This window comes from Notothenia coriiceps, unplaced genomic scaffold, assembly GCF_000735185.1.
Source record: "Notothenia coriiceps isolate Sejong01 unplaced genomic scaffold, NC01 NC01_scaffold00037246, whole genome shotgun sequence".
Taxonomy (NCBI): domain Eukaryota; kingdom Metazoa; phylum Chordata; class Actinopteri; order Perciformes; family Nototheniidae; genus Notothenia; species Notothenia coriiceps.
The window spans coordinates 629,463-639,988 of record NW_011369947.1 but is presented as its reverse complement, the minus strand read 5'-3'; the positions used below and the strand labels follow the sequence as shown (position 1 = coordinate 639,988).

At 41.1% G+C, this 10,526-nt stretch overlaps 2 protein-coding genes across 2 annotated transcripts in view; both read left to right on the top strand.

The window, feature by feature from the left end:
- fpgt (fucose-1-phosphate guanylyltransferase) overlaps window positions 1–2,906 on the top strand; it is a 3,823-nt gene extending 917 nt beyond the window's left edge. The window contains 6 exon segments of the mRNA XM_010795442.1: window positions 119–197; window positions 286–444; window positions 1,601–1,646; window positions 1,648–1,866; window positions 1,897–2,729; window positions 2,732–2,906. Of these exon segments, the coding sequence (XP_010793744.1) occupies window positions 119–197; window positions 286–444; window positions 1,601–1,646; window positions 1,648–1,866; window positions 1,897–2,729; window positions 2,732–2,904 (1,509 nt within the window). The 3' untranslated portion in view covers window positions 2,905–2,906.
- A 155-nt stretch (window positions 2,907–3,061) lies between these two features.
- Window positions 3,062–10,526, top strand: part of tnni3k (TNNI3 interacting kinase) — a 20,940-nt gene continuing 13,475 nt past the window's right edge. The window contains exons 1-10 of the mRNA XM_010795441.1: window positions 3,062–3,711; window positions 3,996–4,104; window positions 4,717–4,802; window positions 5,478–5,575; window positions 6,118–6,228; window positions 6,517–6,615; window positions 6,711–6,849; window positions 7,636–7,780; window positions 7,865–7,969; window positions 8,108–8,202. Coding sequence (XP_010793743.1) covers window positions 3,672–3,711; window positions 3,996–4,104; window positions 4,717–4,802; window positions 5,478–5,575; window positions 6,118–6,228; window positions 6,517–6,615; window positions 6,711–6,849; window positions 7,636–7,780; window positions 7,865–7,969; window positions 8,108–8,202 — 1,027 coding nt within the window. The 5' untranslated portion in view covers window positions 3,062–3,671. The remainder of the gene's footprint in view (window positions 3,712–3,995; window positions 4,105–4,716; window positions 4,803–5,477; window positions 5,576–6,117; window positions 6,229–6,516; window positions 6,616–6,710; window positions 6,850–7,635; window positions 7,781–7,864; window positions 7,970–8,107; window positions 8,203–10,526) is intronic.

Here is a 10,526-nt window from a genome sequence, read left to right as displayed (position 1 = left end):
ATTTACAGAACAATAATTGTATCCTGATGAATACAGTTATGGTGATTTAAAATGAAAATATACCGTGTTGTAATATTTCCCAGTGACCGGAAGTGAGAAATAGATAAAATGTCACTAGCGACAGAAGAGCCAGGAATGTAGCACAAGGTTACAAAGTGCAACCAGAGAAAAACTCAGGAAGTTTGACTCTCTGCGCGGTGAGTTTTATTTAACTGTCTTGTATTATTTTCCTAGGTATACTTCCTCCTCCTGTGTTATAAACACTTGCTTTTTCTCCGCCTGCAGCTGGAGAGGTGCAGCCCGGTGAGTTTTGGGACGTGGTGGTGCTGACGGCTGTGGATGAGAACCAGAGAGCAGCTTATGAGCTGCAGATCAGAGAGAAGCTGCTCAGAAAAGAGCTTCCGGTCGGAGTTCAATACAAAGTGTTCGGAGCTCTCTCAACATGTTTTACAAATGCCTCATGATTCACTAAAAACACAATGTGGTTTGCAAATACAAAACACCATCTACAAACTAATGCATTTAGTTTTGCAAAGAAAACACGTATCTATCAAAAATAAATAAATAACATTTTCTATTAAATCATGTTTCAGAGACACTAAGGACTCAGACGGTTTTATTGCACTTCTTTCTATCTGTTGCTGAGGATCAACAAAGCACAGCATTTATATTTGTAATACTTAAATGACCTTGTGTTTAATTAAGGGAATGGAGGCTCCACTTGATCCCTGCAGCAGCTGAAGGGTGGATCCATGCAGGTTTGATATTTCAATGACTTTTTGTTTTTGTTGATCATTTAAACAAAGTAGAATAAAGTTTTTGCTGCACTTTGGTTTGTGTCTCTCCGCCTTCTTCTACAGAAGGGATTCATTATCATGTAATTAACAGAAATGATCTCATGCACCAAAATACACATGTACATATTTCATTCAATAATGGTAGAGATTCTGCAAAACTGATTTGCCATATTGCAATTTCGCATATCCAGCTGCCCTGAAACGTAATCTGATTTAGGCAAACATGGAGGAGGAGAATGATATTGTAAAATCAGCATGTGGAACATATTGGTTATATGATTACCTGTAATTTGCAGAGCATTTAGACAGCTTTTTGAAATAGAAGAGCATCAAATCCTTCAGGAAAAGTCTGGCTCTCAAAAACAATCGGAAACTTATTGTTGCACCTGTTTACCTTAAAACTGTAAATTATATTTTTATTCAGAAACCTTAAAGTTTTCATTTTGAAAGAGTTTTATTTTTACAGTTATAATGATTGTGTTGTTTGATGCTGTGCAAATTGTAGAAATGCTCAATGCTCAATTCATCTATTTAATCGTTTTTAATAATCGTGATATCAATTATTGACCCAAATAACGGATTATGATTTTTGCCATAATCGAGCAGCCCTATGATACAGTATAGTATGGTTAATAAACCATTTATTAATTACATTTAAGAACAATAATTGTATCCTGATGAATACAGTTATGGTGATTTAAAATAATAACCGTTATATCATTTTGGCCATATTCCACCCCCATTTCAAAATGAAGGGATTGCAAAGCTCAGACATTTTGAATTATTCCCGTACTGTTTGTGATGTTTCCTCTTCTCATCGTCTCCAGGAGGGTTCAGCCAGCGCCTGCCGGGCCAGCGCTCTGGGGAAGACTCCGGCCGTGCCTCTGGGGGACCCTCTCTACCAGATGCTGGAGCTCAAACTGGCGTTATATGTGGATTTCCCGTCTCAGATGAAGCCCGGTGTGCTGGTGACCTGCGCGGACGACATCGAGCTCTACAGCACCTCAGAGGACGAGAGGGTTAAGTTCGACAAACCTGGCTTCACCGCATTAGCCCGCCACCCATGGAGGTCGTGGCACCGGGGCTGTTTGTAAAAGGCAGAGGGTTGTTTCGTGCTTTCTGACGCTGAGTTTGCCTACACAGACAGCACCTATTACATTGATTTTAATACAGCGATGTCTCTTCTCAATCTGCTGAAGGAGTTAGGGCCTTTGGACTGTGAGGTGGACGCTTACGGAGACTTCCTCCAAGCACTGGGTCCTAACGCCACGATAGATTACACCAGCAACACTGCGAATGTCACCAAAGAGGAGAGCAGTCTAGTGGCAATCCGCCAAAAGATCTTCCATCATCTAAAAGGAACTCCTTTGAATGTTATCCTCTTGAACAACTCCAAGTTTTATCACATTGGAACCACGTCAGAGTACCTGTTTCACCTCACGGAGGATGTGATGCTGAGGACTGAGCTGGGTCTCCTGTCCTCTGCATTCAGCGTGGATATGAAGGAAAACTCAGGATGCTGCGTTATGCACAGCGTCCTGGACCCCAGTGTCTCTGTGGGAGCTGGGTCAGTGGTGGAATATTCCAGACTGGGAGCAGGAGCTTCTGTAGGTGTTGGCTCCATCGTAAGCAGCTGCTGGATCCCTGCAGGACTCTCAGTGCCCGATAGCGTCTTCATGCATTCCCTGTGTGTGAATGTCAAGCAGAAAACCAGGTTTGTAACCGTCGTCTTTGGCATAAACGACGACTTGAAGCGCAGCGTGGAAGCCCCGGCGTTTATGGAAGATTTGAATCTGTTTGGTGTCAGCGTCGCAGAGTCTTTGTCTCGCTGGGGGCTCGAGAACGAAGCCCTGAGGTTCTCCGGTGATGCTTCAAACTGTAGTTTGTGGAGCGCTTGTTTGTTCCCTGTTTGCTCGGATCAACAGAGCTCCTTTCACTGACTCTGGAGATGCTGCAGGCCGCGCTGAGTGGATCTACTTTCACTTTACCCAGAGACACACAGCTGATGTCCATGCATGAGGCCTCACAGTGTAAAGACCTGCAGCAGATGTTGGAGTTCAGAACAGGACTTTATGAAACATCAAAGAAACCTAACAACAACTGGTGAGACTTCAACAGTGTGAAGAGCTGATATAGGCTGCTCAATTCTTATTTTTATTATTGGTTTTTCAGTTGAATTATACTTACAGTTCAGGGTAATCAACTGTTAAAAACATACTGTTCACATTTTTCTTCTCCAATAAATTGATTTTTTCAAAGTAAAGGGATAATTATTTACCCAAATAATCGAGATTATGATTTTTCCCATAATCGAGCAGCCCTAGCTGATATGGATTTAGTCATCTGATTCACTTTTTATGAAGTCAATACTTACATTTTTTTAATTTAAATATAGCTTTCTGGTGATACATTAATCAACACTGCTCGATTAACATTCCCTAAGTCTTGTTATAGTGTGAGACAATTATGTTGCTTTCAAATACACCTTTTTTTTTTACATTCAAGTGTGTCCAATAACATTATTCGTTTGGACTCATTATCGTTGTTATAGCTGTAGTTTTACTTGTGCTTTTTTTCGAGAATGACACATCAACATGTCTTCAAAATGAAGACATGAGAGACAATATACTAAAATATCCAAATACTTTATATATCTTTCAATGTCACACACAGTCACAGTGATACACGGCTGCTTGCATTTGGAGGGAGATCGGTTGTCGTAGTTGTCGGGCATTCCACTCTAAGGAGTTTATTTTTAGCCCTCAGTCAGGATCCGTGCTTTATCTGGACCTGTGTGATAGTGGCTCCGAGAGATTGTATTACTGCTTTACCAAACAATACAGCACACATCACAGGAGAAGAGACGCCTTATCAATGGGAAACTACAAATCCAGACCATCGCAGACATGCACAGGTAGAGGAAGGTGTGTTTGTCATAGTTTTATTAATATTATATGTATCGACAGGACTGAGAAAGAGATTTTAAATGAAGAAGGAAAGCCTGGCGGTTTGTGTGGCTGCCATTACTCAGCAATACAAACACTGACATGTACAAACCATTTAAAAAACAAGTGATTGATAAAGATTATATGTAGGGCTTAAAAACTGTTAAGAGATATTTCTGCAAATTGAAAATAAAAGCATTCTATATCAGATGAAATTGAAGAAGTGTTGTTGTTGTGTTTAACCCTGATGAAGATGAGTGGAAGAAGAAGGTGGGCGAGTCATACTCTCTGATCGTAGAGAAGTTAGATGATGACTTCACGCTTAAAGACAGCGAGCTCGGGGAGCTCAAACTGGCTTTCAGGTGACAAAATACATTTAACTAAATTTAATTGATCAACTTTTTATGTTGGTTTTTTTCTGTGTCAGTCGGATGTCACTTCTCACAAGCAGCTAAGTGAGGTGACTAACTGTACCATGCACATTTGCTTATCAAAGGAATTGAAAAGTAGGATATTGTTAATTAGGACATTATTTTAAAACCTAATAGCTGATGTTAATTTACTATTCCCCTTCAGCCCCTTACTATTCACTTAGCAATTAATTAAAAATGCTATATAGTGCTGCTTATCTGTAAACTAACATGCTTGAGTTATACAACAATTATTAAATGCTGTTTCTTCTTTCAGATTTAAAATTATGTTATTGTTTTAACGTTCACTGCACCTTGGCCATTAAACCTAACATCAAATATATATCATTTAAAACTAAATCCTAGCCCCTAAAGGTTTAACCTAATTCAAATGTTTTTCTTATTTGAAGCAAATGTAGGATTCTTGATGCTCTGAGTTTGTATCTTAATTGCACTTATTTTAAATCGTTTTGGATTAAAGCATCATATGAATGTAATGTTAAGTGAACATTTACATTTGATCACAACCCTGTAAGCAGGTGATGTGTATTTTGTGTGTCTCAGCTCTGATGAGGCTTTCCTGAAGGTGAACGTGAGTTACCGAACAGAGAAGGGTCTGTCGCTGCTGCACCTCTGCTGCGCGTGTGGAGGTATGCATGATTACTACTCTCTAATAATAACTCCTCCACAAAATGTGGCGCTGGAAGAGAGGATCAGCGTGAACTGACTGACACCACTGTCTGCAGACGACCTCTGCTGCTGCTCACATGAAAACAAACTGTAGATATGTTATATATTGTATAAAAAGATATAGAAAGAGTCAAATTGGAGGAAATCAGTAATGATGAAAGAGGTACTCACATATTAAACTTAAGTACAGGTGTAGAAATACGAGTTTGAAAAGTAAGTAGTTGTAATTAAAAGTTCAAAAGTATTAGCATCATTATGTTTTCAAATACCAAAAGTACTTATTATGCAGAAGGCCTATTTCATTATAATAGACTATATATTGTATTATTAGATTACAGAAATATTCATCATTTTCTATTTTTTGTATGTCTAGATAGATTTATACAAAATAGTATAATATTCTACTTATTGTTAATAATGATTGTGTTTGTTGCTTTATATTTTGTTTGAATCTGCAAAGGAACTTCTGTCTGATTAATGTTGAGGATAGAAAAGTTAAATATTTCCCTCTGAGATGTTGTGAGGTAGAAGTATGATACAGAGTCAAATGGATATAGTGAAGATAAGTATCTCAAAATGGTACTTCAGTAAAGTACTTGAGTAAATCACAGCCTGATTGTACGTGTTGTGTTCAGGTAACAAAGAGCACGTCCGCACTCTGATGCTGAAAGGCCTGCGACCTTCCAGACTGTCGAGGAACGGCTTCACCGCGCTGCACCTGGCTGCTTACAAGGTGGAGAGGAATGAAGAGCAATACAAACAGGATTCAAATATTATTTGAATGTTTTTTAGGTGCAATCTGTCTTGTTTTGTTTGTGTTGTTGTGTGGTGAAGAGATGTCCGACCACATGGTGGAGTGCAAGTGCCAGAGGTGGGATAACAACTTCTACTTGAGTAACATGTAGTAATACCAAAGGGAATAACAAGTACAAGTCCTACAGTACATTCAAAATGTTACTTTTAGTGAAGGTAAGTATTCATTATGCAAAGAGGCCCATTTAGAATAAAATGCATTTTATTGGATTATTACAATTCTTACCTTAAAACTTGAAATATTATTTTTTATGCATTTGGACACTTATTTATCACAAAGTGTGTCGTTATTTCGCCTCAATATTTGAGGTCTTAGCTAAAAACTATGTAATTGGATGTCTCACGGTAGGGCTAAGTATCTTATAAGCTATTTTTTTTTACCTATAGAAAAACTAAACACTAAGTTGAGTAGTCTATTCACACAATAAGCCAATAAATAATATTTGGATCCTCTGTCTGCAGGATAATGCTGAGCTGCTGACGGCTCTCCTCCACGGGGGGTCTGACGTGCAGCAGGTCGGGTACGGAGCCCTCACCGCCCTGCACATCGCCACGATGGCCGGACACCACGAGGTGAGAGCCGGGATTATTTTCTCTTTAATTAACAGTGAGGAAAAAATATCAACAGCTCTATCATTTAGCATTTTAGTTTCACTTTGATTGTTCACGACATTAGATACGTTGTTTTGTCTGTTGATGTGTGCTGTGACTATGTGACTATAGTGTGTATGTCTGTCTGTATGTGTGTGGACCCCAGGAAGAAGAGCCGATGCTCATGCTGTTGCTAATGGGGATGCTCATTTAGACATAAAGGGCGTTTCATTGATTTGAAACCTTGTTAATGTGTATTCCCTCCACCAGGCCGCAGATATCCTGCTGCAGCACGGAGCTAATGTGAACGTTCAGGATGCCGTGTTTTTCTCTCCACTGCACATTGCTTCTTATAACAACTATGAGCAGGTAAAGTTCTCTTATCAATCACTTCTGCATTCTTAGAGAAAATTAGTACTTTTCTCATCCAAATGTATGTGTGTACTCATCTCTCTGCTTCAAAGCTGGCCAAGCTGCTGCTGAAGTTCGGGGCAGATGTGAATGCGAGCGGGGAGGTGGGGGACCGGCCTCTGCACCTGGCTGCAGCCCGAGGGTTCCTCTGCATCATCAAACTGCTGCTGGGGGACGGGAGCAAAGCCAACGGTGAGACATGGGGCTCCAACAGGTGGTTCCTAAGAATATAGACTTTTCAATAAATAACAGCAGAATTTTAATAACAATATTCATATAAAATAGATGCCTTAATGTTCAAAAAGTGTTTTTCTCATACTGCCTGTTCTGCAGCACCTCTATTAACCCTTGGTCTGAAACCAGAGCTAGGTGATCTGATTGGTTAGCTGGCCGGCTCTGTTGTGATTGGTTGTCCCGCCCCTTAGCTTGTCACGTACATCGGTTGGAGCGCTAGCCAATAGAAGCACAAATGTTACATAGTGATGTCATCATGTTATGCAAGTAAACCAATTGAAGATTCAACTTATTGTCATTACGTAGTACAGGTACTAGCAACGAAACGGTTTCTCTGCATTTGACCCATCCTAGTGTTAGGAGCAGTGGGCTGCCGTTTTGTACGGCGCACGGGGAGCAGTGTAGGGAACGGTGCCTTGCTCAGGGACACCTCGGTAGCACTTGGTCTTGCCGGGACTTGAACTGGTGACCTTCCAGTTGCCAAGCCAAGTCCCTATGGACGCCACCACCGCTGCCCCAATGAAGGCGTTTCAGGCAGTGTGTGGGAGAGAAACTCCCTCTGGAGGAAACTTTGGGATTTCGGCCTTTGCAGACCATTAACATGCCCAAAAAACGTTATATCACAAACACACTACAGGAAAGGGGAAACCCTGTAAAGTTAGGATCCATTTAAATAACACTCACTTGAGCCAGAGTGGGATTACATGTTTTATTTACCGTAACTTGTTCTGCTCTTCTCTCCAGTAAATGCTCTCGACAACGAGGACCACGTCCCTCTTCACTTCTGCGCCCGCTTTGGTCACCATGAGATTGTGCGCTTCCTCCTTCAGGGAAACTTCGACGTGCAGCCTCACTCCGTCAACATCTACGGAGACACACCATTACACCTGTAAATGATTCACACTGTCAATAACCTTCTGCACGTTTTTGTACGATGACATGAAGCGCTGTATTGAAATGTGTGTCTCACCAGGGCCTGCTATAATGGGAAATGTGAGGCCGCTAAGGAGTTGATTCAGCTTTCAGGCACAGACAGTCTGACGAAGGAGAACATATTCAGTGAGACGGCCCTCCACAGGTATTGTCTCACACTGTATTTATTTATAGTCTGACAAACACCTGCTGTGCATAATGCATGCTATATGGCACACTTTCCTCTCCAACCTGTGAATCATGCTGCTCTGAGGTGATGATGAGACCATATTTTGTGTTACAGTGCGTGCACATATGGTAAAGACCTGGAGATGGTGAAGTTCTTGTTGAGCCAGAACGCCATGAGCATCAACACTCAGGGTAGAGACGGACACACAGGTGAGTTTTATATTTATTTGTACTGTTTTTCATCAATATATTCCAGGTCTCAGATATATACAAAACATGTCTCTGAAGTGTTTGGCTCCAAACACCAAACAGATCATTACCCATAATCCCCTCTGTTTCAGCCCTGTTTCCAAAGTGCTGATTCTCTGTCTGTTACTTTGGATGAAAATAAGGAGCCCCTCCCCACGCCCCTCTGAGAGATATTTGGTTAAAAAGAACACAATGGTGCTCTAGGAGGAGATTCAGGTGATAAGGTGGGGGGGGTTACCTTGGTTGGTGATTGGCTAATGGTTACACAAGACAACACATCGTTATGACATCATAAAGTGGCCAAAATCTGATCAGCTCATTTTCAGACAGGTTTTTATAGAAATGGATCAGGACAAAAAGAGAGAGAATCTTTTTTCCTGATCTACTTATATGTCTCGAATCTATCTATATGTCTGCCGATCTTGATCTAACGCATCTACTCCATCTATCGTAATCTGATCTATCTAATCTACTGATATGTTGACCCTATCTATCTAATATACCCCTATTAATCTGTCTGCGGCACTATCTGCCATAGTGTAGTATCTATCTATCTACCTATCTTATCGTACCTTATCTTATCTATCTATCCCTACCTCGATCCTACGCTAGCATGGAAATTACCATTATCGTTCAATTATCTTAATCTTCACGATTGATCTACATCCTAATCTATCGCTAACGCCTATCTGACCTCATCTTCTCGTATCTACCTATCTGATCTTACGCCTATCTTCCTCATCGTGATCGAATCTCGTACCTAAATCTACCCTAATCGCCTACCTTATCCTATCTACTATCTACGCTATCTGCAACATAATCTATCGTATCTACCACTACCTATCTTCCGTTATCCTACCTCAATCTCATCTACGCTTCATCATATCTATCATCTACCATCTACTATCTACCTATCTATCTATCTGGATCTACCTATCTACCTGGATCTCATCTATCTCACCTATCGCTACCAATCTACCTAGATCGACTATGCTATCTTATCCTATCTCTCTATAATACCTATCCTACCTATCTACTGATCTACCCTATTGACGATCTAGTCCCAGGTTGTGCTAGCTAGCTGGGCCAGCTAGCGTTCTTCCGCCATCACACCCCATCTAGGTACGAACTTTTTTTTTTCAATCGGAAAAGTAGGTAGGAGATGTACCGTAAACGTCGACTAACTTGCATGTCCATTCGGTCAGACTCTAGAGGAGAAAGAATTGTGCGTCAAGTGCGTACGGTACGCCACCAGTTGGCGTGCTCGACAATGGGAGTTACAATCGGAAGGATAAAATACTGTGTAAGATGATTTCCTTTCCCCATATTTTAACTGCATTACTGGTTTGTAAATATCAACATTAACACGGTATGCCCCAGGTACGTCATAACGTCCCATGTGGTGTATTCATATGAGTCATGATATCATGTTATATACAAATCGTACAAAATTACATACGAATCTAGTAAACTGGAACCAGTAAAATTTTTCATCGGGGTTCGACTTTTTCACACCCGTGGGGACGACGATCTATCTATCTACTATGACGATCTCCTATCTACCCTATCTACCGTACCAACTACCTCACCGACCTTACCTATCTACCTACCGTACCTACCACCCTACCTACCTACCTACTACCTACCTACCCACCTACCGTACCTACCCTACCATGACTCTTACCTACCCTTACCTTACCTACCTATCTACTCTACCTACCATTACCTACCTACCTACCTACCTACCTACCTATCCTACCTACCTACCTACCTACTACCTACGTACCTACCTCATCTACCATACCTATCTATTAGAATTTCAACAAAATTTAAGAAAGGTAAATAGGCATGTGTCCTGGGTCACATTTCAAATAATCAACACGACGACACAGAAACATAAAAACATTGAGACCGTGTTGGTTAAAGGAAGCCCTAATTATTCAGATAGAATAGAATAGGATGTCTGTTTGTGAAAGGAGTATGCGGGTGTACTCCGTCCAGACTAGAGAAAGAGGGGCGACTTCGCCGGAGCCCAGCGTCCGGTGGTCCAAGTACAGCCGCGGCCGACCAGTCGTCCTGACGTGGTCCGCCTACACGGGCACCTTTGTCCGCGACACGTCTCGAATGTTTTTCCTAGTTTGCTCCCTGTACGATAGTGTCGTATAATAATTTAGGGGTTATGTAAATTAAACTGACGTGTACACAACTCCCAGTCGGATAATACGTTTTGGTGAGAAACAGTACATAAAATATTTTAGTTGTACACAGGAGACACCTTTCTCTGA